This window comes from Drosophila subpulchrella, chromosome 3L (assembly GCF_014743375.2).
Source record: "Drosophila subpulchrella strain 33 F10 #4 breed RU33 chromosome 3L, RU_Dsub_v1.1 Primary Assembly, whole genome shotgun sequence".
Taxonomy (NCBI): domain Eukaryota; kingdom Metazoa; phylum Arthropoda; class Insecta; order Diptera; family Drosophilidae; genus Drosophila; species Drosophila subpulchrella.
The window spans coordinates 4,668,276-4,695,549 of record NC_050612.1 but is presented as its reverse complement, the minus strand read 5'-3'; the positions used below and the strand labels follow the sequence as shown (position 1 = coordinate 4,695,549).

At 42.6% G+C, this 27,274-nt stretch overlaps 2 protein-coding genes across 3 annotated transcripts; one reads left to right on the top strand and one right to left on the bottom strand.

Moving 5' to 3' along the window:
* Positions 1-211: 211 nt before the first annotated feature.
* On the bottom strand, positions 212-21,662 carry LOC119553597 (beta-1-syntrophin). Of its 2 annotated transcripts, none has more exons than XM_037864051.1 (8): positions 21,109-21,662; positions 12,351-12,657; positions 11,182-11,660; positions 3,165-3,374; positions 2,609-2,913; positions 1,954-2,148; positions 1,525-1,893; positions 212-1,469 (listed from the first exon to the last, which is right to left on the bottom strand). In XM_037864051.1, the coding sequence occupies exons 2-8, from the start codon at positions 12,590-12,592 to the stop codon at positions 1,386-1,388; spliced, it is 1,884 nt and encodes a 627-aa protein (XP_037719979.1). In that variant the 5' UTR covers positions 12,593-12,657; positions 21,109-21,662; the 3' UTR covers positions 212-1,385. The 2 variants fall into 2 exon arrangements, with proteins under 2 accessions (XP_037719979.1, XP_037719980.1); XM_037864052.1 differs by having other exon boundaries at positions 2,615-2,913.
* On the top strand, positions 7,750-8,589 carry LOC119553598. Its single transcript, XM_037864053.1, has one exon. It carries the CDS (start codon positions 7,750-7,752, stop codon positions 8,587-8,589), a length of 840 nt encoding a protein of 279 aa, XP_037719981.1.
* Positions 21,663-27,274: the final 5,612 nt, after the last annotated feature.

Genomic DNA, 27,274 nt, shown 5'->3' with positions numbered 1-27,274 from the left:
GCACAACAGTTGGTGAAGGGTTAACTTGGAGTAATTGCATTTTAGCGTGGTATAATTGGATTCCTGTGGCTGCTTCTTGGCAAAGTAAGCTCAGCATAATGGACATCTTTTATTTTTAATATTCTTCTAAAATTTAGAATATTTCATTCATAACGATCTTCTTCTGTCCCATAGAGATGCCTCCCCGTGAGAAATAAAAATACGAAAATGCTTTGATTAATGGTATAGTATTTATATATATAAGTTTATTATCGAAGATTCAACACTACTTACGTTAAAAATATTGTACGTCTTATGCTTTGTTATTTTCTTATTGATTTTTGTCATTATTTGTATTATTTTTGTTGTTCTTCTTTTTTGTGTCGTTTTGTCTATATCGAAATTTCTAATTTCATAAAATGAGTATGTGTCGTGTTATATGTAGATATAAATGTATAATAATTGCATATGATCGATGGCTTGTACATGAAGAGTGGGGAGAAATTGCGAAATGGCCTGGATATACTCGTATCTTTTAGGTAACTATATGATTTTATGTTTATTTTAGTTTGGAGCCTAGTCCACGATCGATATCGATGCCACAGAGCGGGCATCTAGATATGTGTGCTTCGTTTAGATACAAGATTCAAGATACAATTAGTTAAGTACAATTATGATAATTATTGTTCAACGTTTATATGCAAATGTTGTGGAGTTCATAGAATTAGATTTCGTTTTTTCGACTTGTCTTTAGATGGTAACCTGTGTAAATGACACGCGTATAAAATGAATTTACGTCTACTTACAAGGTAAATAAAGTTGTTCTGTTTTGTCTTACATGTCTTTATTTTCTGTTTTTGGTTTGTGCTTCGTATTTTTTCAAAAATCTACTCTTGTTTTTCTGCTTTTATCTTCCAGCTAAACCTATCCAACTAATCCATTTCCATAGCCATCAGGAAGCGCGAAATGCTCACTCGTCTACCACTATCTAATCCATTCCTTGCTAAATTAACTAAGTCGTAATTTTGGTAGGACTTACATTAATAAATGTTCATATTTTAGGCAAAACAGAGAACGAATTTCATTTTGAATCATAACTTTTCGTGGTCAGCTTTTAGGCTGATCCACAATTCGGTTAAATCTTGATTAAATCCTGGTTAATTGACTGAGTTAACAAAACATTGCACTTAGATAAATGTCTTTAAATCGTCCAAAGGTGTTAAGTAGCTAGGAAGAAGAAAGATAAGACTAAGGGTCAAAGAAATAATAGTATTAATACTCTTTCGTAAAACAATACAGCTTTGGACAGCCCAATTAATAAATTGTTTTTCGTGGTCCGGAAATCCACATCCATTGTACCCAAAACATCAACAATTATCAGCTTTTCCCTCCGGGTCAACCTCGTCCTAGGCAATATTATGAACTTTGGCCGACAGGCAGTTGTGCACCACAAAAACAACCGGCTTGGGACAGCACTCCATGTCGAGTTCCTGGAAAGGTAACATTAGATTTATGCACTTTGGGGAGTGTTTCTCAGGGACTCACAATCTCTCCGTCATCGCCAAAGTCCAGATACAACATCCTGGTGCCATCATCCGCGGAACCCTTTAGCTTGTCGAAGGCGAACTGCCACAGCTGCGTCTTGGAGGTAGCCACCGTCGGAGTGGTTGGAGCGAATCCGCCGCAATCGTACAGAAAGAAGCCACGATTTATGTGCACAACCAATTGACACTGCCGGCCCTGGAAGAGGCAGCGGAAGGAGAACTCCCTCTGGTAGTTGACCGCCTGGTGGGAGCCCTGAACGAGGGATCTGGCCCAGGCGGCCATGTCCCGATGCGTCTCCGAGCGCAGCCAGTAGACAAGAACCCCGCGGGCGGTGCCGCAGCGGACGCAGAACACGGTGGTCTGCTGGCCCTGCCAAAGGATACAATTCTTAAAATATTTGCCTTGCATCGAGGCCGGTTTTCTGCTTACATTCAGGGAGGAGTTGTTGCCTGCTCCCGCCAGACGCGTCGTGGCCAGGGCGTAGATCTCCAGAGGACGGCTCCAAGCCTCCACCGACCACGGAGCACTCTCGTAGATCCGGAACTCACGCTCCGTAACCGCCACGAATATGGGCAGCCACTTATCGCTCTCGTCCGAACTCTCCGAACTGGAACGACCGCTGGGCTGTGGATCAGAGTGCATATCTTGTTTAGAACGTGATTATTTTTAATTTATGAACAAATATTATTATTTGTACATCGATATTAGTGGACCGTTATTTCTTTTTCGATTTAAGAGGTAGAGGTATTAATATTTGATTATATTTAAGGTAACCTACATATCTGCTTTTTTTGATCATATGTTATAGAACTTTGAGTAGCCGGGTGCGCACTACAATATGTAACACCATATATTTAGCAAAAGTATCGAAGTTCTAGAATATTTGCTCATCGTGCGGACTATACGCATTCCTGATTAAGTTTTTTATACTATTAAAATTAAACAACGGCAGATATAATGGATTTTTTTTTGTTTTATCTGCTTTGATGGTTTTCATTAAAATAAAGGGTTACCAAAATATGAAGATAATTCGAAATTTCAGATTTGTAGTAACAATAAAAATTGGGGACTTGGGTGAACTTACACTTACCAGCTCGCCGGCCACGCCGCTGTTCGAGGTGCCGCTGCCCCCGCTGGCCGCTCCGCCCCCGGCGCTCCCAGAACTTCCGCCGCCACCGCCGCTCATCCGCTTGCTCAGCCAGCCGATGTGCTTCAGCTCGCCGATGAGGTTGGTCAGCGCCCGATTGGCCTCGGCCAAGGCCCGCTGCGTGCTGCTGCCCATCGCCGAGTGGAGGGCATTGAACCAGACCAAGGCCTCCGCCGAGTCCGCCGCTCGCAGGATGCAGGAGTGCACTCCGTCCGGCGAGTGCAGCTCGAAGCACCGGTTCTCTGGGGAATCAGGATATGTGATTAACTTTAAGTGTAATATATCACTTATCAAGGGGTAAAGATCAAGACAATCATGATGGCAATGCTTAAAAGCGTATAGTACTGAGAATTTAAATAAAAAGTGGAGTCTATTAACAAAGGAACATTTTTAAAAATTGAAATTTTATTAAATAAAATGCAAAGGATAAAATTATATTAATATTTAATACGACTTATAATCGCATTAACATTTTTCGGATCGAATAACATACCCGGGTCGATGTACTTGAGATTCCTGGCCAGATGCGTCAGCTGCAGCGGGATGTATCGCGTATCCGCCCGGGGTGTCGTCTTCGGGGCGGGCGGCGAGGTGGGGACGCCCGGTCCCAGCGGACAGAGGAAGGCCCGCTGGAGTTCCCAGCCCACTTCCGAGATGATGCTGGCCTTCCGAAAGTAGGGCGTCACTTCGCGTAGGAATTTAACTGCAAAACACACAGGAGGAAACCAACCGGGGATATAAACATCAGAGCAAATCAAACGACGGCTCATGAATATGGATGCGGCGGGATGTGGGGCACAGTGTCATCAGCAAAGCACTCGCAAATGCAGCACTCACAGCATTCAATCAGCCGGAGTTAGAGCCTTCTTCGTTAAAGCCGATGGGGCTGTTGCTGCGGCAGTCTTGGCAAACGCTGCGGCATAAATTCATTAGAGTTTCCGCTCCATTTTTATTCGATTTGCACACCCACAGTCCCTCGACTGGCGTCGAACTCCTGCGCACAGTGGGCACGGGGTAGTGACTAAGGGATAAGATATTTTTTCTTACGCTACAGGGGTAGCAACGAACTTTAATTGATGTATCTTTTCCAACTACTAGTAATATTACGTAAGGATACATTTAATATTCGCATGGTACTTTAAGTACATTTTGTAGCGTTTCTTGGATCTCTTCCCATTAAAAATTCAGTTAATCCGAAATAGAAAAAAAAGAGCAAGGTAGTACCTTTAATTACTCTGGGTTAGAGCGAGACAGCAGTATCCGCCAATCTCCGAAATAGAAAAGGATAGCAAAAAGCAATGTGGCAAACAGATTGAATAGAAAATGAAGAAATTAATACTGATTTTCATCAAAATCATCTATGAACCATCAAATCATTTCTCTGGGCAGTAAATACTTAAAAATACAATCATGTTATGAAAAATTCTAATTAGTTTTGAACAAATATGTTTTAATTTCTATATTGATTTCAGGTAAGCCACTGTGCAACTACTATGCAAATTGAGCCGATGATGCCAGGTGCTTTGCTCTGAGGGAAGGGGGCATTCTGCAAGACTCGTATATCTAACTGGTAAGTCCCATACCATTCCCGGCCGGGGCCCAGCCCACTTGATATGCTCAGAATTCCGCCCACAACATTTGCACAATTTCCGTTTGCTGTTGCCGCTGTCGTAGCTTTTGCCTTTGCTCTGGCTGCTTCTGCCTCTGTTTCTGTTGTTGCTGCTGTTGATGTTGTCGTTTGCCGTTCGAGTGATTTGGAAATTCAATTTTCACACTTAATGCCATCGGCCGACGGTTGGCGGCGGTTTGTCCGACTCAATTCGTGTGTTTAGCCCAACTAATTAGAGCAGACGGCCACGCGGCGGAGGGGCTATGCGACGGTGGGTGGCCACCCTCTTGCTAATTGCTTGGCATCTACCGTGCTCTGGAAGGTGGAAGCCGCCAGGGCACTCCAGCTGGCCAAATGCCACTCCCACTGCCACTCCCACTGGAGTTTGCAAACATTTGCATTCACAAATATGCAACCGAGGACAAACAAACGGCCAAACAAGCGGAGCAACTAAAAATAAAAATGTTGCATAGCGGCAGGCGCAAAGTGTGATGAGACTTTCGGGGGAAAAGGGGTTTTCGGGCGGTCCTGGATTTTCGGAGTGGACTGCAGAGCAAACTGAACTAAGCCAAAAACGACAAACGAGGAACGCAACTGGCGGCGGCAAAAGTTTAGATGCAACAGCAGAAACAACAATAACAACGGTAATAAGTTGTGCAAATTTTTGCATTTAAGTGTAAATAAAGTTGCCGCTCCATGAGAGTGTGTGTTTGTGCTAAAAAACCATTCGAGAAAAACAAACAAGTTATGGAAAAGTTGGCTAAAACCACCGCAGGCCACAATTGTTAGCTGCTTAAGTATGAATATTTTGCGCTTACATTTTTCAAATAAATATGGTATTACAAACAATCCACTAAGGATTAAAGTCAAGGATTTGCTTAGTGCTCCTGGCATGTGGGTTGAATCAATAGAGCCAGAAATGGCGAGCAAGGCAATTTAATATAAGCCTCTACTGTTTGCGCAAAATTCTCTTGAAAATTAATTTATTTGTTGGACGTGCTCGTTCAATCAATGTAAGCTTTTAGGTAAAGTTCACCATTTCACTTAATAGCCTCAAATATATATTTATATATATAAAAAGCCGTTTTATGCATCCTATTTTATGCAGCTGCAGGCTCTTACCTCTTATCTTATTGCAAAAAATTAAGCTTCCCAGAAACCATAATCATTTACAAATTTTAAATTAAATCTTTAACAAATATTAAACCAGTCTTGGTTTCCCAATGACGCTGGTAATCCTCTTAAGCTTAAGTAATGCTAAAGTTAAAGTATTCATTTAAGTTAAGCCCCTTGCATTTTGCTTTACATGGCTTTCTGAGATCATCTTTACGATAATAATATTGCTCAAATCGCATTCATTTGACTCCGCTCTCTCGTGGCTTTCAGGTCCCCACATTACCCCACTTAATTCACAGGCGGCCAAAAACTTTTTACACCTTTGCCGACAAAAGGAAATCCTGAAAATCCGGCAGTGCTGCCACCCCAGCTCATAAATCAAAGGGGCAAGCCGTAAAGTGGGCGTGGCCGGTCGGAATATGATATCAACAGCAGGCGGCATTCGGAATTCGGCAAATCGTGCGTTAAAACAAACTTTGCGCAAAACTTTTGCGAGTAAAATCTCACGCGTCCTGGGGAGGAAGTGGGCAGGTTGGTTAAGTAGGGGCCACTTGGGTGGATGGGTGGATGGGTGGGCAGTGGGCTGATGGTGGATCCGGCGGGTCCGCAAATGTGTGCCAAGCTGTAAAAACCATTGCTAATGGACTTCTGGGAGGCGAGCAAAGCCAACTGTCGTCGCCTCCGTCGCCATCTCGGGAATCTGTCGCTGACATTTGGCAGTCGGAGCTGGAATCCAGTTGCAGAGCCCCGCTCGAAGCCCACTCCTCCGGCTTATTTAAATTACAATGAGACGGCTGCCTGCGCGCAAATACTTTGGGCCAAAGTTGGGCGCACAGCGGCCAGCGGAGCTTGGCAAACAACTTGGCCAACTTGTAAATTGAAGTTCGAATCAAGAGCTCGGCCGAAGTCAGTGGGCGGAATTGGGGCAGGATGGTGCTGAGCTGTTAAGCATGTCGCCGCCCATTCATGGCTAAAGGCTTTTGAAATTGTGATTACATTTGCGCCACTTTGCGTGCCTATAGATCTGGGCCACTTTAATTTAATGAACACACCGTTGAAATTATGAAAACGACCGCAAACCAAAAGCCGAAAATCAAAATGCTCACTCAATAACAAAACAGGCAGGGGAGGCAAGTTTCTGGGGCTTTGGTGCGGGGTAAATTGGCTAATTGATTGGATTGGCTTATTGAGAGGATTGTGGGTTTTACAAACAAGTTAATATGTAAATGTGAAGGGGCTTAGATAAAACAAATGGTACGGGGGCTATGAGCTTTGATATCTAACAAACTCAAGAAACCATATGTGGTTAAATAAATTCGCCCAACAAGTTAGTAATTTGTTATTTCAGTGTCGAAAATGGTCTACATTTGGAGCTACCATATTGCCTTGCATTTTTACAAATCGTACAAAATTTGCGAAATAAAAAAAAAATGCAACCTATAGGTTTCCTACATAATTTACTTGGGTACTTAAATCTCGTAAAAATGTTATTTAAGGTGTCTAAAAGTATGCAGTAAATTAAGGAGCTTAAATTATGTTATTGCATTTAGACAAATGACATTTAAAAGTTAGTTGAAAACCCTTGTGATATGATTATTTACCATTCATGATTAGCTCTATTATAAGGTAGTTTTAAAGTTTCTTTGATGGAAAGTAAAGAAAGTAGGAGCATACATTCCTCGTTAGATAAAATGTAATAGTTGTAAATTGTATTTGTATTGTTAAAAACGCCTTAAAGTTTACAAATTTAATTTTTTATGAATTGCTAGCTGAGTTCAAAGCTTCGTAGCAGTGCATGGGAAATTCTCCAAAAATAGTTTTGCCACTGTAATTGGCTCGCAGTAATATATTTTGGCCCAGAAAGGCGGCGAAATGGATCACAAGCAGCTCAACATGGACATGTGCTGGCCCAAAATTAAATGCGAGTCAGACTCTCGGAGTCAAAAGATATCGTGGGGCCCTGGGCTGCGTGGCATGCGAGGCACGTTGACGACAATGACGTGAGTCTTGGAGGGCTAAGCCCGAGATGGAACTGAAGTTTGCGGGAGGGGCTGCCAGGCTGTTGATATTAAAGCGACATTAACATTGAGCTTGATGGCTGCTTTGATGTGCCACGATACGTTTTTAAATGCGCGAATATTGTCAGTTGTCCCATACATTCAGATTCGGACTCGGATTCGCACTGTGCATCTGGGATCGAGTGAGTTATCATAGCCCCAGGCGACGGCAGCGGCAACGGCGACCTTGCGACCGTTACTGAATTCTGATGGGAGAACCGGTGGCATAGTGCGCATAAATAGCGGGACACCCACAGCAGCCGGCACAAACCGTTAGCACTCGTCCACCAATCAACATGAAGAGCCAACCCATCCTGATCCTGGCCATGTGCCTCCTGGCCCTCTCCTCCGTTTCCGGCATGCCGCAGCGTCGGGCGAAGAGTCAACGCCAGGTGGAGTACTCCTCCACCCCGTATCCGGCAGCTGGATTTCGGCCAAGGATCGCCTTCAATCTGCCCGGCGAAGTGCAGCCCAAGCTCGAGACGGAACCACTGACCACCACCACCAGCAGCACCACAATTCCCAGCGAAGTGCAGACCCTGGAGAACACTGAGCCATTGAGCACCACCGAGCAGCAGCAACCGGAAACGGAAACGCAGACCGAGACGGAAGCGGATTTGGAAGTGTCCGTCCGCACGCCAGCCAACACCTACGGAGCCCCCGGAGAGCAGGATCCCCTGGAGCCCGACACCGTGGAGGTGGTGGCCCAGGAGCCAGCCCGTGACTTTCAGCCACCCTCGCTGGAGGCCGTCGAGGACTTTGCCGCCGATGGCGCTGTTGCTGCTGGCAGCGAGCAGCCTGTTGCTGATGTCCCTGCCCTGGGCGAAGCGGAAGCCGAGGACAATGAGCCGGAGGCTGAGGTCAAGGCCGCCGCACCAGCAGGAACCTACGGGCCACCCGCCACCACCTACGGCGTACCCGAGCTGAGCGAGCCCGAGAACGAGTTGGACCTGGAGGAGTCGCAGGTGGAGCTGGTGGAGGAGGCGGCGGCGGAGGAGGCGCTGACCAACGAGCTGGCCAGCGGACGCCTCATCCTGCTGCCCCTGGGCGCCAGGGGAGCGCAGTTCGGCCGCCTCATCCTGGCCGTGGAGCAGCCACGACAGCGCTTGAGGAGCGAACGCCTGAGGAGGATCTAAGGACTCACCTGCTTATCTGAAAATGGGGATTATTCCACGAAAATATACGTACTTAATTCAACATAAGCCTTTCTGGATTTATTACTTATACTTTTATTGGAAAATGTGTCTATCTTTTCATTGGCTCAGGTTTCGCTATATATGTCTATAGGTGTCTTAAGTGAAACATGCAAATCACTAGGTGCTTACAATTAGGCAACAATATATTTTAAGCTCAGAAGTTAAATGAGTTCATTTAGAAAGAAAATTCTACTTTATTGACTGCATAATTTTAGACACCTAAACCTGATTGTGAGGTTATCATAGAGATAACTTTTTAAAGACAAAGATGCTTTCTGGATTTTTTAAATTGTATGTGAGTATTTTTAAATTCTCACAACCTTTAGCTTTAAATGTAACTTCTAATCAATAATTTATACTTGATCTTCTATAGACTAGCCAAATACTACCTGTCCTAAACGCAATATAATTAAAGCGATTGTTCGGCCGAAGCAGCTGGTGACCAGGAAATGTGTGTGTCAAGGAAATGGAATTGGCTGTGTCGGAGTGGATTCCCCGATTCGACTGAAGCCTTTTCCCATCATTTCGCAGAGGAAGTTGTTTCAGCAAAATTGTCGAGCACGGTTCATTGCATTGTTTATGCCAAATGGTTTGGCTTGTGATTGTGTCACGCCCACAGGATGCACAAGTGGGCGTGCCGGGGACTGGGATTGCCCCGCTTTGTGGGCGATGTGTGTGTGCGCAAGGACATCCCACCCATACATCGCCTAATTGATGCTTACTATTGTTTATTGTGTTTTGAACGAGGAGCCGAGCAAAGCGAAGCAAAACACAACTGAATGGAGATGAACAGGAAACGAGGCTCCAACTTCGCCCGGCCATTTTGATTAGGCATTGTCCTCTCTGTGTGTCTGTGATTATGATTACGATGATGATGTGCTGGTGTGATTATGCACTTGGGTTGTTATTAGATGAGGCCTGGCAATAGTACATCCATTTTTAAAGTGCCGGGTCGATGGGTTCGGGCCAGGATATTTGCCTATGCAGTGTGCTCTTGCAGATAACTTGTATTCACTGAACCGTTGAAGAGATACGATTTAGGGAATGAAAACTATTGGGAAGTTTGTAATGCCTATGGAGGGTCGATTGAATTTAATAGTTGGTGGAGAAAGACGCCCTTTATCAGTTGTTTATTCAGGTGTAAGAGCTTTCTTTAGTTAAATAAAAATCCATTTCAAGCTCTTGTATAATAAAAACAAATACATCTTAACAAGTCTCAGATTAAAATATATGTAGTTCCAAGACAGTCGAAGTGCTGCCGTTCAGCTTGGCTTCCCGAACGACCCTGCAGACAGCTTAGCAAACCTTGATAATTATTTTCGTCCTCTATCTATAGCACACCGCTCTCATCACCTATAACCCTTGCTTTATTTACGTCTGCCAGCTACTCAGACAGTTGAGAATGCAGTGCGTAGCAGGCCATCCCAACACCCCAGAATCCTAGCATCCCAGCATCCCAAGAACCCAACCTTCCGCAACCTGAATCATTTTTGCTTTTTGCCACTCGACAACACTGGGCGGGTGCACCACCCACAAGAAGCGACTATGTATTTTTGGGCCATTTGATCAAATGGAAAGAAAACTTTTCTCATTACTCATTGCCAAGCCGGGGCAAACAAACCAGGCAACGAACCAGCCAACCAACCAGCCAACCAACCATCCGACCAACCAACTAACGGCAGTCAACAGCTAACAGTCAACATGAAGCGGTGGCCCAAAGGGGACTCCTGCCAGGGAGGGCTGGATCTGGATCTGGATGCTGGGGATTTATAACAGGACCCAGCTGCAACAGTGGCAATAGCAGTCGCAGTGGCTGCGGCAGTAACTCGCATGTTTTGCTGAGTAATCCCACGTATGTATTTGCACTAAAACCCTCTGTTCCGCCCTTCCAACTCGCTACTCCACCACGCCACCATGGGACGGATGCTACAACGACGGGACAAAAAGAATCCCCACTGTCGGTCAATTAATCACGGTTGAACAAGTTTGTAAAAGATTATCTGTGCAGCTTTGGGACGGGGAGGAGGGAATCAAAGACACAATTTATCACAAAAACAAGCAGCAGATAATAAATGTTTCAAATTTATTGTTGCTAAGAGGGATCTGAATTTTGGGATGGATTTTAGTTCATAGTTGGGGAGTGCGATTAAAACTTTGGTTATACATCGAATTTAGATGTTCATATTGTGAGCGGAGTGTTGGACAGGAGATGAGGAATCAGAACAGATATACAATACTTTCGAATGGTATAGACAACGTTTAAGCATCGAAGGTTAGGGATATAAGCTAATATGTCATTATTGAGCTGCTGGTTCTGTATTTTTGGATAATCCAACACTTATCCCACCCACTGTGCCCAACTGTTCGCGACGGTACTCATAGTTTACTTGTTAGTTTGACTCGCGTTTTTTAAGCTCTTCTCCTTTTCGGCACACCACCTTTCCCATTCCGTGTGTGCGAAATGTTTTACGCAAATAACAATTTGACATTCTGGCCAGGAGGGCAACAAATGTATCATCGGTGTGTACTCACCCTCCAGATCCACCACTCGACCGGACCGCTTGAGGGCCCTCACCGCCTCGTCGTGGGTGGCGTCCCGCAGCTCCTCCCCGTTGACCGTCAGGATGGCGTCGCCCACGTAGAGTCCTTTGGCCTGGTCGGCGGCCATGCCTCGGAAGATCTTCGAGATGAGGATGGGCATTCGGTTCTCGCGCCCGCCCTTGATGGAGATGCCCAGGCCGTTGTTGTCCGACTTGATGATCCGCACATGCCGCTTCTGGTTGGCCACATGGTCAGGTACGTCGCACATATCCATGCCGCCCCCGTCGCCGGCATTGTTGTTGTTGTTCAGGCAGAGGTCGCCGTTGTCGTTGCCCCCGGAGCCATCTAGCTCCGTGTCCTGGATGTTCATCCCCTGAAGCGAGGCGGAACTGGGCAGGCTGCCGTTCTGGCCAGCTCCGCCAGACCCACCTCCTCCGGCGCCACCGCCTCCTCCGCCACTGTGATTGCTCCTGGGGGAAAGATAGAGGGTTAAATGCAGACATTTATGAGATTTTTAGGGTATATTATTTTCATATTTGGGACTGTTATGACTGGTACTTAAAATTTGTGCAAAAATTTACCGACTTGTAAAACTAGACCTAATAAGATTTATCCACTTTGTAAAACACACTAAGCGCCAGTATATTTTAAGTACTTAAGGGCAAAAAATGCAAACGAATTGTAAAATTCCGTATTGGGTTGTCCAAAAGTAAAATACTATTGTGCGAAATATGTATCCGAAAAACTTCAAAACTTTATTTTAAGATTAATGCTTTATAGTTTCCTTAAAAATTATTCATACGACCCGCATGCCTGTAAGAATTTAGTCCAAAACAATCGATTCTTCAATTTCTAGCCTTGTCAACTTATTAGTTTCGTTGGAATAATTGTTAAAATATGGCAGAGAAACAAACAAATGTTTGGTTGAAGTCTTTGCCACCTAGATGTTAATAAAATTTTCATTAAAGGCAACAGTACGTATGAGTGACAAATTCTGAAGTCAATGCTCAAAAAAACTTCTTGTTAAACATTTTAAAATCTAGTAACCCTAAGAACAAGCTATGATAAAATACAATTTTAGTCTAACAAAAATATTCCTTTTTATCTCAGGTCTAAAGTCCTTAAATTTAAATCAAGTGAATAACTAATTTAGAACTCACCCCATGGTTCCGTTCAGGGTGGTAGATTGTCCATCGTTGGATGGCTGCGCCGCCTCACAGGATTCGTCCAGGCTGACGGCCAGGAAGTCCGTTTCCAGTGTGACGAGGACGCGGTACCAGGCGCCGCGCACCCTCGTCTCCATGTTGCCGCACCGCAACCCCGAGGGGGAGGGGGAGTGCTGCTGCGGAATGGGCTGCTGGGCCGCCGGCGGGGTCCTCCCCAGACTGGAGGATTCCACCATGATTCCCTCTGACTTCGATTGCGCGGTGCTGATATGGTACTCTACATGATAGTCGCCAGCAGGGGCTGAAAGGACGGAAAGTACTACATTTAATTTTTGGCATTCACTTTGTTTTGGAAAATGAAAGATTGTAATAAAAGATTAATGGTCTTTGCATCCGTATAAAATTACGCAGCAATAAAATCATTCCTTGCTTACTTTAAAATTTATTAATTTACAGCGCCTGATAAAACAGAGGCTTAGCCTAATTTATGGACGTTTGAGCAATAATTAACAATGTGACAGCTGAACGGATGCTAAGTCATATAACACTAATTGTGGAGATAAGCGATTCATTTTTAGAGTGGTCATTTGCTGTGAATGCAGTGGAAATGAGCCTGTTGCAGCAGAGAAATACTTTTGGCCATGTTAGCCATTAAGATAATATCGCAGTTTGGCTGCCAACGATTTGCAATTGAGTCTCAATGGAATATGCAGTTAGACATGCAGATGACAGGAGCGGGGAGGGAACTGCTGGCAATAAGCGGATATCAAATTAAATGTCCGGCATGCGGATGACACACGGAGGAAGAAATGCGTAGCGGAAGAGCGGGCATTTGTCATTGTTTTGCCAGTCCAGGATTTATTGCATTCCCGACAAGTCAAGAAGCAGTGCTGACTGGCGGAGGGGCGGAGGTGGCGACACCCGGGCGGGAATGCAAAAAGCCGTGGCATTTGGGGCGCACATCCTTCCATTTCCGGCCACATCCTTCCACACACACATCCTTACACATCCTCGGCGGCCACAGCGCAACAGTTCTCCGCTCGGAGCTCCGCAATTACGCATCTTGTCGCCGCCGCGGGACTTTTTCCTATGATTTTCTATCTGACAAGTTGCCACTCTCCGAGGACCAGGACTCCGGCCAGAGATGCCACCGTGAACGGGCATGGGCGTCCCTCCGCTCCAATTCGATTTCGTGCTCACGCTCTCAACCGGAAAAGGACTGCTCCAGTCAGACACATCCTGCTTCTGTGACTGCGATTGCGTCTGTGTGAGTGCCATTTGTATGTACATTTCCGCTACGATTCAGCAGGAAGTAATTTTGCCGCTGCCTCAGCTTTGGCTGCTGCTGCTGCCGCTCCTTCCTATGCTGCTGCCGTCACCAAGTCTGTTTACTTTGCAATTTATTGTGCAACATTTGTAATTATTATTGCAATGCCGCAGCTCAAGGCCCCCCGAAGACTTGGCGAAAATGTATAAAAAACTTTTCCAAGTGTGTGACTGCTTGAGACGAAGGACGAAGGACGAAGGCTCTGCAACGTTGTCATCAACACGCTCATAATTGTAAGTAAACACACCCAAACACACTCAAGGCGCACAGATGTGTGTATGTACTCTCATTTAAGGGCAAGGAACGAGGGCTGCCTTGTGAGTCCGGAAAAGTTTGTCAAACGTGCTAGGGTAAACATGGAACTTCTACTTAATCAATAGGATAACCAATTGAATGTCTGAGACTTTTCCTTAATTTATTCCAGTGATACTTGCAACATTACTTTGTAGAATATATGTAAATCAGAGTATGGTACAGTTAAATTATTAAAAAGTTGTGTTGCAATTTCGAAATGAGAAGAATCATTGAATCGTATTATATAAAAAACATTTAATTGGCCTACTATTTGCAATAAACATTATCCTCGCTAATTGTGCGCTCATATTTGCTAAAGCCTTGGACCATAAAGCATGGTTTTACCACTGGTATTAAACAAATTTGTGTGTATATTGTATTATATTTTGTAGTTTAGGTATACATAAAAAGCAAAATACCATCAATATCATCTCACTTATTAAATATCAGGAGAAAGTCAGTGGGTCTATATGCTTTAAAATGCATTCCTTAATATTAGACTGTCATGAACAAACTTTACGAGATAACAATATCTTTGTTGTTTAAGGCATTTCCTAACTCTCTGTTTAATACAGCGTTCATTGTATTCAAATGAAATGAAAACAAGCGATTAAACAAGCAATAGCCAAATAGAATCTTAATAATATTCGAAAAATTCGCCAAATTATTCCCACGGCTCTGCAGCTTTTATTTTCATTAAATAAATTATTCCGAAAATTCTCATTGTTTACTGATCCCGAAATAAATTGAACAAAAACTGTGGCCAATTGTATTTCATTGCGCTCAACTTATTTTCAGGCCCCTAAAAAGATATATAAATGGGAAACAAATATTTGATATATTGCGAATAACTTAGCAGTGAAGGCTTGGTAAAAAAACGCACAGTCGCAGAAAGCTCTGCTAGAATAAATGGGAAATGTTGGTAGCGCCCGCTGACTTGGCCCAAGGAGATTTGGCCTGTTTGTGGGGATGTGTGTCACGCCCCCTCCGGAACACCCCGCCAATTGGAGCCCCGCCCCTTGACCCTCCGCCCCCTGCTACGTCATCGCCTAATAAGCGCCGGACGTCGGTTGTCGCCAGCGTTTCTGCCGTTTTTCATGCGGCGCTTTGGCTAATTTAATGCCGGGCGGTCATAAATTATGCGCCCAAAAGTAGGCAGCGCGAAAATCGGGCAAAAAATGGCACACAAATGCTGGGAAGTGGCAGCAGCTGCTGCACCCATACATATGCCCAAACACACACACATTCACATGGAAGTTGCATTCAACTCGAACAGAATTTTTTCGCGCTTTCGTGTAATAACTTTTTTTGGCGTCGCTTTAAGGCTCGCCCTTTTTGTCCGATTTTTTCGCTTTGTTTTTTGTGCCAATTTTTTTAATGCAAACTTGGTGATGGGCGAAAAGGAGGTCCTTTGTATCGATATATAAAGCGGTAGCAGCAGCAGCAGCAGTGGCCGCCCAATGCGAAATTGCCATAAATACGTAAAGCGTTTTTCCTTCGAGTCGCCCCCCCAACCCCACCCCTTCTCGACGAGCGGAAATATATTACCCTGCGTGTGTGTGTGCGCGCGAATTGCGTAAGTGTGGGTCTTGTGGCGGCGCCATCAAAAAGTCATAAAATCATAATTTGTAAACGAGAATTTATTTCGAAAAATATTTATGGCTGGCTCCGCTTCTTTTTGCTGGCGCAGAAGCTCCACGGAATTTGCGCTATTTGCTCCGTTCTGCGTCTGTGTGGGTGCGTATCTGTGTGTGCAAATGTTGCTTCATTAGAGCGAGTGGCAACAACTGGCGCCCTCGTCCTCTCATTGTTTCCCCACATTAATTTAATCCGCAACCTTTTCCCGCCGCCCTGCATTTAATTCCCTTTATCTGAACCTGAACCGCCCAGGATCCTGCATTTTAATGGAAATGTATGCACAAATGCTGCGCCAGTTGATGGCGAAAAAGTCTCTTATGGGTTTAATGGAATCTTGATCGTTATCGGCGAAATTGACAACGATATATTGCGGATGGATGGCGGTGAAGGAGGCCACGCCGAATTCTCGTTTAAAATGCGGAACGATTTTTTATTGCATACTTCGGGGCTGCTGGGGAATAGAGGTAGGGGCATAAAAAGCCCAGGTGAAAATCGTTTAATGTTAATGGCAAAATCAATTTCGAGGCATTGTGTTTGAAGGAGTGAAGAATGTTTTGAGAAGGTATTTTACTTATTTTAAGAACATTTTTTCTTTCAAGCATTTTATTTGCAGAAAATACAAGTTCACCTTCAGAAAACATGGTAGAAAAAATGGAAACAGGAAAGGTCCTTTAATGGGTATTTAACTTTAAGCCAATTCATCGTCGTAAGCCAAGTCCTCTCTTCCGCCACTCTCGTTTTTTTCTCATTTGGCCCCACATCCGGCTTAGCTTCGATTAAGGTAGAACCCCACCGGGAACACATGTCTTGACGCTTGGCCTTGACACCGCCCTGCGCCCTCGGCCCACATTGCGCCCACCCCGACCTCTCGACCTACCGACCCCCAACCCCATCGAACCCTTCAACCGCCTGGCCGCTGATGCCATCGAAGCCTCTTAATCATTCTTAACAAAGCCGCCACACGTTGGGGCTGGCATTAAGCTCTCGGCCCGCTCAACTGGTGGAAATCGATACGCACTTACGTACGTATATTCCGGAATATCTACATATAAATTGCGCACTAATGATCTTTAAATACACATAATACCCAGGACATGCCGCACACACAAAAGGCAGCAGCCACTCGAACTGTGCCCCAGAAAAGGGAGGGGATTCCGGGGATGCTGTTCGAAGCCCAGTCGGTTTAGTCATTTAGTTGCCCGACTCTTTCAGTTGTTAGTTATTTTTGTAATGCGAGAACTCAACCGAAAGTAAAATAACCTTATGAGATTATTAGAGCGGCATTTACACTTTGCCCCTTGATGAAGGGCGTTTATATAGGTTAAAGTTTCACAAGGGAGGGACAGTTCTCATCAAATTTCAACCACATATCCACCACATTTGATAAAATGGAGGATTGTGGATCGGATTTTATGTTATATCAGAAGCTAGTTAGTAAATTTACATTATCGCCCATAACCTTTAAAGAAAAAATGTATTATTTCACAATATTTTAAAGTTCGTACATGGCGTTTGCTTTTAAACCCCAAATCCACGGCTATATTTAGCATTTTACTATCGCCCATTTGGGTCCTAGTGTAAACGCGGCTTTCACAGTTGGCTTGGCCCTGCCGTCGGTATTCCAGTATGCCATTCATGTGCCCCGTGGTGTGTGTGGGATTCCGATAGATAGATTTTTCATGTGTTCACCGCAAAGCCGCCGCTGCGACCGATAAAAGCCAAAACAAACCTCTGAGATTTGCTTATTAGCACACCCGCCCACTCATCCCGCCCTCCCCCCTCCACCTCGACCAGTGACACAGCATAACCTGGCTCTATCGACAAATTATTCAGCATTGATTAATTATGAAAATGCGTTTATATTGATTGTCGAGTGTGGGCTCGGGTGGCTTGTGTGTATGGGGTTGCGTGTGTATCGGATGGCGGGGTGTGGGCGTTACGGCCACAGGTCTGGTGTTTGCCCAATTCCAATCCCAGAACCACTTGCATGCCTGCTTATGTATATTAGTTGACATTCTGCGGCGTCCTGGGCAAAAACAATTGCCAAGAACTGGTCAGCATGACTTTGCTCTTGTGAACGTGGTGTTCAGAATATTTACAGTACATTTTCAGATTAAGAGAAGGTATTTTTAAAAGTATATTAAATATATGAGACACCTTATTGTGTGATTTTTTAATATACCCATAAAAAAGCGAATATATTTTCTCCCAATACAGAACATGAAATTCTGAAAAGTTTTGTTCTTCTCCAGGAAAAGTTGATGAAACTTGATAGATAAAATATATGTAGTAATTAATACTAGATGTTTGGAACCAGATTGTCAAAATTCTATTGAGCTGGATCAAAACGGTGTTTAGCTCTACTTCAATTCTCGATAGAGTTCTCAAGACTTAAACCTACGATGAAACTAACTATGTCGTGTGCTGTTCTCATATAATGTATATATGGACCGAATCATTCTTGCTTAACGGAATAAATCTAACTCGTAAACGTTTGGAATATATCTAACGCGTTTCGCATCATAATTACCTTTCGATTAACAAAAGATAATTCTGTGTGTTTTGAAAACTTCTGTTCGAAAAGTATTAGGAGTTAGTATGTAAATTTCCCCTAAAATAACAATACCCAATATTTCGTATGATGATTACCTTTCAATTATTAACGATAATTCTGTGTGTTTAAAAAAGCCTGTTCGAAAAGTATTAGGAATTAGTATGCAAATGTCTCTGTAAATAACAATACCCAATTACCAAGTCAATCACAGCTATCTCTGTGAAACCCCATCAAATTCAAGTCATGACACACAGCCCAATTATATTTTCAGAGCCCGGGGCTCGTCGGCAATGGAACCCAAAGATTTCTAGCAGTGCAGCCCGACCCGGGGATTATTATGTATTGCCGTTGGCAAACACTCACCGCCCCCAATGCAAGCATGTAAATGAGACGTTCGGCTTGCAGGGATCTCAGGTGAGTGGGGTTGGGCGCCGAGGTGTGCGGAGTGTCTGTAATCACTGAAGGCGGCTAACAGCAGGTGGCCAGAGACAAAAGTCAAACGGAAGACGGAAGGGGGTGGGGAATTGAGGGATTGGGGACGGGGATGGGAGGGCTTACGTTGCTTTTCTCCACTTATTAATTGCCAGTGTCTTGGCATAATTTCCACTCATTTGTCTGTTGAATGCAAGTGGCTGAAGCATTGTGCTCCGAGTGTGGAATCTCCTCACGTACGAAAGAAATGGCAGCGGAGTGAGCCCTTCCGACACTGCCTTCTCCGGCAGCACAGAGCAAAATCAAAGTATGTTTTATGAAACCGATCAAAACAGTGTAGGAATATAGCAAATAATAAAATGTGGGCTGTGATTTGCATCCCAAATCCCCAATTTGCAAAAAAAAAGAGGAAGCCTGGATCGCAGTTAACTTGGGGATTTCTGCTAACATGATAAAAAAGTGTTAACATGGGTTGTGATTGTATTAATGCATTATTTTACATTTTAGATAAATATAATGACCTAATATGTGAACTGATAGCCCCTTTTTTGTTGTTGTTGTAAAATCACAATTTAATTAATTTAAACTAATTTGTGTTTTGCATCGATACAACGCTCAATCTACTTACAAGTATTGTCCAGGGACCAAAAATATTCATTATTTGTGATTTTTATTTTGAAAAGACTAGTGCGATTCTTACTTTTACATGTCAAAAATGCCACTATTTTTGTTCGTGCCCACGAGGGATGTGTAAATTACCCAACTTATTCTTGAAATGAATCTTAAAATCAGCCAAAATAGGTCATTTAAAATAAAAATCACAAATATTGATTATATACGGTCCCTGGTAATTTCATATATTCCTTATAAAAGGTTTTACAGAGCTAATTTAATCTAAACCAATTACTTTTGTTTCAAACGAATTATACATTTCAAACTGGGTATTTTGGCTCAGTGTGCCTTTGCATGAAATGCAAAATGTGATGATGCAGCTTCATTAAGTGCAATTTAAGTGCGATATTTTCTCGACGGCGCCGTCGCCCTCAGTCGCTTCGGTGAGCTGTTGAAAGGCGCGATGGATGACAAAAGGTAACGGAAACAAATGGAACAAGAGCCGGCCAAGAAAGGAGCTGAGCAGCTGGGATCCGGGGATTGGGAGCTGGAGGTTGGAGGTTGGAGGCAGGAGGACCAAGTGAAATGCTCTAATGCACGTAATTGCACGTCGCTCTGATTAAGTTAGCGCAATTTGGTTTCTTTCTCTGGGAGAGCCGGCAGCAGAATGTTAAGCCAGAAAGCGGATTACACTTCTCCAGGAACGTATTTCTTCGCTGAATATGAAAGTGATCTGGGGAAGAGCGCACATTTAAGGCGGCAGCGGTCATAATTAGGTCGTGTTTTGCCAGGAATAACCTCATAAATACACGTATGGCTTGGCGCTTTTGGGGAATATATCTCTAATCCAATTTGTACGCCTCAAATTTGCTACGCCTTGTTGTTTTTACTTATTAATGCTATTAAAAAATAAATCGGATTGTATCGGAGTTTCATAATTTCAGATCGGTTCGGTCGGTGTAAATGGTTTTTTATAATGTGTTCAGAAAGGGCAAAGCCAATACGTTTATGACATGTACTGAGTGTGCTTAAGAATGCTTGAGTTCTGATCGAAAACGTGCTCACCAGACTCTAGCTACCTTCTGAAGCAATGCGACTTTTAAGGTTTCCCTTAGTGGTTTTATTATCATGGGTCTTATAAGTGCAGTAAGCATGATTAGCATAAGACAATTTCTTAGCTCAGCTGTATAACTAAACCAAATGTATTTCAATTTCGAACCCGAATACGGGTATGCAAATAAAATTCGAAAACTTTGAAATTGCCTTTGCTTCGGTTTTCGACCCCGCCTGCAATGGTAACACTTTAAGCCGCACTCAAGATGATGAAAATTGGGCTTCGTGGCAGGCACTACCCTAATCCCCTCGTAATAATAATCCCCCGAAGCCCACCCACTTCTTCCAAAGTAAAGCGAAAAGCGAAAGGGAAAGGGCAAAGGGCAACTGGCAAACGGCAACAAAAAATGATAGTGGAGGTTATCTGTCAACACATATCGGCGAATGCATGTCAATTACCGCTTAAATGCTTAGCACAAAAGCCGGCAAAAGGTGTGGAGTGTGGGGGGGGGGGGAGGTGGGTGTTGGACGGGGGTGGGGGAGTGTGTGGGCGGTGCGGCGATGATGATGATGATGAATGCCGATAGTAAACGGAATTAACTTTCACGCAGCATAACGGCAAACGACTTGAATGAAAGAAAAAGCTTACGCCGTCGCAGACTCGAAGCTTTCCGGCAAAGCGCGCGTAGTAAATGTGCGGGTGGTGCAAGGGGGGGAGGGGTGGGATTGGTTTTGGCCAGCATGCGTGGGTGGGCACCTTTCGCAATCATAAAACACACACATCAGCAAAGATTAATAGAAATACACCAAAAATAAACGAATTAAAAGTCAAGATAACCCACCTTTCGATCGTATTGTAGTCTACTTGGCCAAAAGCAATTAATGCACAGAAACTCGAATCGGCGCCTGCGCACGAGCACACACCTACACCTACACTCACTCGCACACACACTCCCCCAGACGTCTGCTCCTGTGTGTGCGTGTGTATTAAGGATTTTTTGCTTTCAACTTATTTTGATTTTATTGCACTACTTGGCAGCTCCCTTTTAACAGCACGAAAACTTGGTCGGTGGATATGCAAACATGTCAGCGGAACTAACGATTAACAAATGGCTTTGGTACTGGTCGGCCAATTAGCTCTTCGGTTTTTGTCTGGCGCTTTTCATTATTATTGTTTGTTCGGCGACGGCGGCGGTGGAGAGCCGTCGAAAAAGCGCGCAGCTAAAATTATTATCGTTAGAAAGTTGCGATGCGAGGAGCCCAAAGAACTGCCAAAATATCCACTATCTTTCACTGCAAGGCGCACAGCGTCTGTGTTATTTTATCCCGGCGATTTATCGGATATCGCTGTATTTTCCCCAATATTTTTGTGGCAACCGGAACCGAAAGCAGCGCGGGTGAGATTCAGAATCAAAAAAGTAAATGCTCGCGGGTGCTTAAATAGACTCGGCTCTCCCCCAAAGCTCGCTCCCAAAGTCAGCTTGCCTGCTCTCTTGTCTGTTAGATTTCTGTTAACCGATTGGGGTGTTTAAATAGACAAAGAAATAGGCTAAAATTGGCAGCTAAAGCGGTTTGAGTCGGGTCTAAGTCAGTAATGCAGTTCCATACACTGTTCTACTGAAATCACAGCACGGACACAAACCGTGATCACTGGACTTGCACTTGGGCGGCTGGATTCGAATAACCGGTTAAGAGAAGTATAACAGCTTGCGAGAGAGCAGCGTGTTGCGAGAAACCGCTTCCAAGCCGAAAAATGTTGCCAGCCAATCAGCTGTTCTGCAAAAAGGTGGTGGAAAATCTATCTGTTAGGCAAGCACTGTTATTGTACTTTAAAGTAATTATGAGTATTTAAAAGACTTTTGAAGCCATTGGGTTCTGTCCTTTCAATATATCTACTTTTTTAATGCGAAAAGCAAAGTTATAACAAATTTATTTATTTTAAAAATGTAAGTCGTGACTGCACAGTTATTTGTGGCAGCACTCACAACATTGCCGTGTTGATAAAAAAATGTTGCAACAGGGTTACCAGATCAAGCGAAAAAGATGCAAGAGCTAGAGCTGGCGTTTTATTTAAATTATGTAAGGTTATTTTGGTAAATTTAACTAAGGAACATTGCAAATAAAAATTGTTTGCATATGGGCATTTCCAGGGGTCGCGAAGGTACGTTCGTACGCATTTAGTGAAAAAAAGGAAATAAACGTTTTCTGAATTTTTTTCTTTTCGAGAGCATTTTGTTTTGCTTAGTGTAAATGATTTTCATAATATTGGCAAAAGACATGCAGTCGCGAACGTACGCAAAATGGAAGTCGACTTGGGCTTAATCTAGTAAAATGCAAAAATCTGCGAATTGGGATGGAATATTCTAAAGCAATAACTTTACTTTTAAAATGGATTCATATAGCTTTCTATCGAGTCTGTTCCCATGGAAATATCTCCATTTGAATTTTTTTATTGAATAAAGTACCGGTCGCGAACGTATGATTTTTTTTATATTAGATTGCAATAAAGAGATTTGGTAGAAAAAGTGCAAAAAATCATATGTTTTCCTGCGAAATAATTAAACATAAAAATGTCTTTAAAAGTAGCTAAAAATTAAAAAAAAAAAAAAATTCAGGGAAATTTCTTCAACAATACAAATGAAATATGCTATAGTTCCACACTATTATGAAAATATGGCCATTTATTTATGAAAAGACGCAAAAAAAACGATGATTATGAAGATTTTTTTGTTTCGGTCCTGGTTGACCATTTGGCAGATATGCCCATATAAATGAACAGTTCTATTTTTTTTAATTCCTCTTAAGGAATTTTCCATGTATTACGTAATCATAGTTTTCAACCACCTCCCACCATTTTTCTAATAAAAACAAGAGAGAACGCTGCAGTCGAGTGCCTCAGATACAACTGTCTCAGCGAACGAACTCTAAAATAATTATACCTTCGACTGGAGGCGAAAAACATCGATTCTTCCATATTTATCTACTTTATAATTTTATGTACATCTTTCACTTTTTTTAATGCCTCGTCTATGAATTTACCCTTACTCCCTTAATCAACTTTAAAATTGGTATATCTTCGATTACTTACTTACTTACTTTTTACATTTTACACTTCTATCTACTGACTGTGACGTCACTGACCGTCGTGATATATATTAGGTTAGGCATTAGGTCACAATTTGTTAGCTATTAGTCTGATATAACTAACTAAAATTGTGCTAGGTATTCACAAGCAAAATAAAATAAAATTTATTTTGAAACAAAATCTTTAGAAATGTGGGTGCTACGAACTTGTGCGGTTTGTGGGCGTTAGAGTGGGCTAAAACCTTTGCTGATTCCCTAGAGTCTGGAAACTTCAATTTAAGTTAAAACGGATGTACTGCACTAGTCGTCGGCCTAGCCACTTTACCAACCCCGCACTTAACAAAAACAAATTAAAATTCTGAAAGATTTCAGTCAAGTCAAATCCAATCCCAAACCCAGCCTCAATCCAATCGTTTTTTTATAATTGTCTTAATTCTAAGAACTTTAAGATTTACTTTTATAAAATGTCGCTTTTAAGAACAGGAAATTCGAACTTCATCTTTAAGCTACATCTTAATTCTTAAGGCGAGCCACCCATAAAGTAGGGAAACCTACCTCAGCATGAACAAATTCTCCCTAAATTTAACCAAAGCTACATAGTGTTTTTTAGAATTTTTCTAAAACAAATGGCGAATCAACCATTAGTACGGGGCGTAAGCTCGATTAAAAAAATTTGTGAAAGATAACCTAAAATAATTGACTTAAAATGACTTTGAATAATTCAATTTTAGAACTTAACATTTTTTGTATGCATTCGGAATTAGATAAAATTTTCGGAAACGTAAACCTTCTTTACTAGTTTACTTGTTTAATTTAAACAAATGTGGATCGAATGACAATATTATTAACCTTTTTACCAACAATAGGCCCAACTCTAAAGGTATAACTCAGAATTTAGTTGCTTTAAAACATTTAATGCTAGTATGTGATTAATTAAAATTAAATCGATGCCCAAAATATTGGAAATAAAGTCTTTTATATAACAAAATTATCCATATTTTTTCATGCGCTTAAATTTTCTTATGAAATTGCATAAACAAAGCAATACCTAAAAGATTCTAATACAAATTTCAAGGCTTCCTTATAAACATGTGTATGTAATTATTATTAATTCCTAAATATGAATTTCGATAATTCTCTTAAAAATACCTTACGAGTATTTTTGCATCAAGATCCACCCATTTCCAACTTGCATGGTACAAAGTCAAAAGGAATGGAGGGAATTTTCTCCGCCACCAGATTTTTGGGTGGATGAAGAAAACAGAAAACTTTTCCACGCATCCAACGCATTTTTCACTGGCTGCAATATCGGTAATCATCAGCAGCGAAGAAAAACGTGCCGCTGCCTTGGCTGTGCCTTGATCCCAGTACACGTAGATCAATAAATGTAATTCCTAAATAAAGTAAAAATCCTGAGGCGGGTTAAAATATGCTTTTTTATTTTTATCACAGCTTTTCAGTGTGGAAATATATACATAAGTGTAAAGAATTCTTCATAATGATATCCTTTTATCAAAAATTTAGTTGGTTCTGTAGCCCAACCATATAGTTGTAATAAATTAAATAGTTAAGCTAAAGTACTAAAATAAAATACTTCAGTGGTGGTTTTATTTCTTTAGAAGCACATAGATCAATAAATATAATTCCTAAATAAAGTAAAAATCCTGAGGCGGATTTAAATATGTTTTTATATTTTGATCACAGCTTTACAGTGAAATTCTTCCTAATGATATCCTTTTACCCAAAATTTAGTTGTTTCTGTAGCCCAACCATATAATTGTAACAAATTAAAAGTCTTAAGGTCAAATAATTCAAATATAAACTCAAAAATGCACTTAAAATTTTCTATTTTTTTTGTGCGAATAAAAGTTAATATGAGAACGTTAAAATAGTTTTGTGTGTATCTTTGGGGGTTTTGGCCCGTCTTCGCTGGTCTTGGCCTGGCCAATTATGCGCCGCGCGCCAAATGGTGAAATCGATGAAGATGCACAAAATGCAAAACGCACTCTCGGCCCGCCTAATAGTCAATATGGTGATGGCCAGCGAGCCGGCTATCCCATGTACGATGCGATATGCTGGTTCCCGACAATTATGGCCAAGCAGGCTGTGTGGAGGAGCTACAGGTGGGTTGTGGCTCAAATTCGGGTTTTTCGGTAATTTTATTTGTATTCGCATTCGGCTAACGAGCTGTGAACGTGATTATAACTGCCAGAGCGACATATGAAAATTATGTTCGAAATGCAGTTTGGCCAAAGAGCAGCCGAGTCGGCGGAGGCAACGCGGCTGCAGCGGCAGAAACAATGGCCAAGACGACCAGGAGCTGTTGCTCTCGGATTAGGCAACCGCGGAGTGAAAATATTTGCTTTTCCATTGATCTTCTTGTTTGCCGTTGTTGCCGGGGCATTGTTTGTTAATGCTTTTGGCCCCGGCCGCGGTCCGCGGCAATAAAATATGAATTTGTCTGGCGATTTCTGTGCTTTAAGAAGTGAGGCGACTCCATTTGGCCCGTCCCATCTAACGGCAATTGATAAGGCCCCCGAGCAGGTGGGTTCACCTGGCGGGTCAACAGGAGTCCCTCTGTTATTGTTCCGTCGTGTTGCGGGCTGCTGTACTGTTATGACGGTTTTCGGGGGCTCGGGTGATCGGGGCACTCCAGGCCCCACATATAAGGCGAGGAATGAGTTAGATTCGGGAGGAATCCATAAGGAATCCGGCATGGAAATGCGAACTGAAGAGAGGCTGCTGATGGGATCTCGCAGTGTCGAACTAGGGGCCATTAGATTGCATTGGAAAAATATTGATCAATGTTTTAAAATCTATAAAATGTATTAGAAATAATTTTGCTTAATTATTTTTTACATTCTTTGGAAAAAGGCATACATGAGTCGAGTTGTAGAATGTTTAGTATTTCTTTAGTAAAATACTTAATTACAAAGACCGACTAAATTCAGAATATTTTTGGCCCCAGGCTAAACGCTACAAAACCTGGAAGGATTCGAGCTACAGATTCCTACAGGTTAGAGAAACACGTGGTCAAAGAATCAAATTTTGGATTTTAAGACACTCGGATTAGGATTAAGACACTTTTTTGACGGCTTAAAACAGCTAAACCATTTGTAGCCCAGAACCAGAGTACAGTAGAAATGGTACTTTGATCTTTTAACTCGAGCAATGAACAACCTCCGTTTTGTGGGACCTCTACTTCTAAAGTAAAAGGACATCTTACAGAGTTAATTTTTGCCACTTTGTTCAATGCTTATTAACTTACTTACACATATTTTTTTCGTTTGATATTATTTTTGTCACGTAAAAGATCTGTAAAATAAATTTCAATTTACACTGAATCAAAAACTTACCAATTTTTTAGGTTTTATTGTTTTCAATCACGGACAATCCACTGGGCTAATAATCCTGATAAAGAATATACACTTTATATGGACTGCCAATCACATACTTTCCAACGAATACAAAATTTACCATATTACCCTTCGAGCAACGAGTATGATTATTAAAAATTGTAATTTATCAACTAGTAGGTTAATAATGCTTAGTCCTCAATGCATGCCCATTAAAATCAATCCTCGGCAATTGTATCAAATGCAATCGCGCTTTTTCTTTGCATAGACCCCACCATTTGTCAGCTAATTTACGCCAGACAGCGGGCCACCACCCCCCGCAGGTGCAACCACGACGGACACCCCCAGGGTTAGCTTAACCACAGTGTTGGCCAATATGTTAAATCTTCGCCGGATCACAATGCTCATGTGACTTGTCAACGCTTTTAGCCGGGGGCAGGCACGAATCTCCTTCACAGCTACCAGGCGAAAAAAGGGAAACAGATCAAAGCGGGTGTGCCGCCAGTTGTGGGAATCTGTTGCAGAGGCAGGCGCTAAACGGCGGCTACCAAATGGCGGGAATTTCATT

What these genes read in the sequence shown, in the direction of transcription:
- LOC119553598 (XM_037864053.1), top strand. Translation starts at nt 7,750, where the DNA reads ATGAAGAGCCAACCCATCCTGATCCTGGCCATGTGCCTCCTGGCCCTC.
- LOC119553597 (XM_037864051.1), bottom strand. Translation starts at nt 12,592, where the DNA reads ATGGTGGAATCCTCCAGTCTGGGGAGGACCCCGCCGGCGGCCCAGCAG. An exon ending in TCGAGTGGTGGATCTGGAGG is followed by an intron (nt 3,375 to 11,181) that starts GTGAGTACACAC and finishes TGTGTTTTGCAG; the next exon opens with TTAAATTCCTACGCGAAGTG. An exon ending in TCTCAAGTACATCGACCCGG is followed by an intron (nt 2,914 to 3,164) that starts GTATGTTATTCG and finishes CTGATTCCCCAG; the next exon opens with AGAACCGGTGCTTCGAGCTG.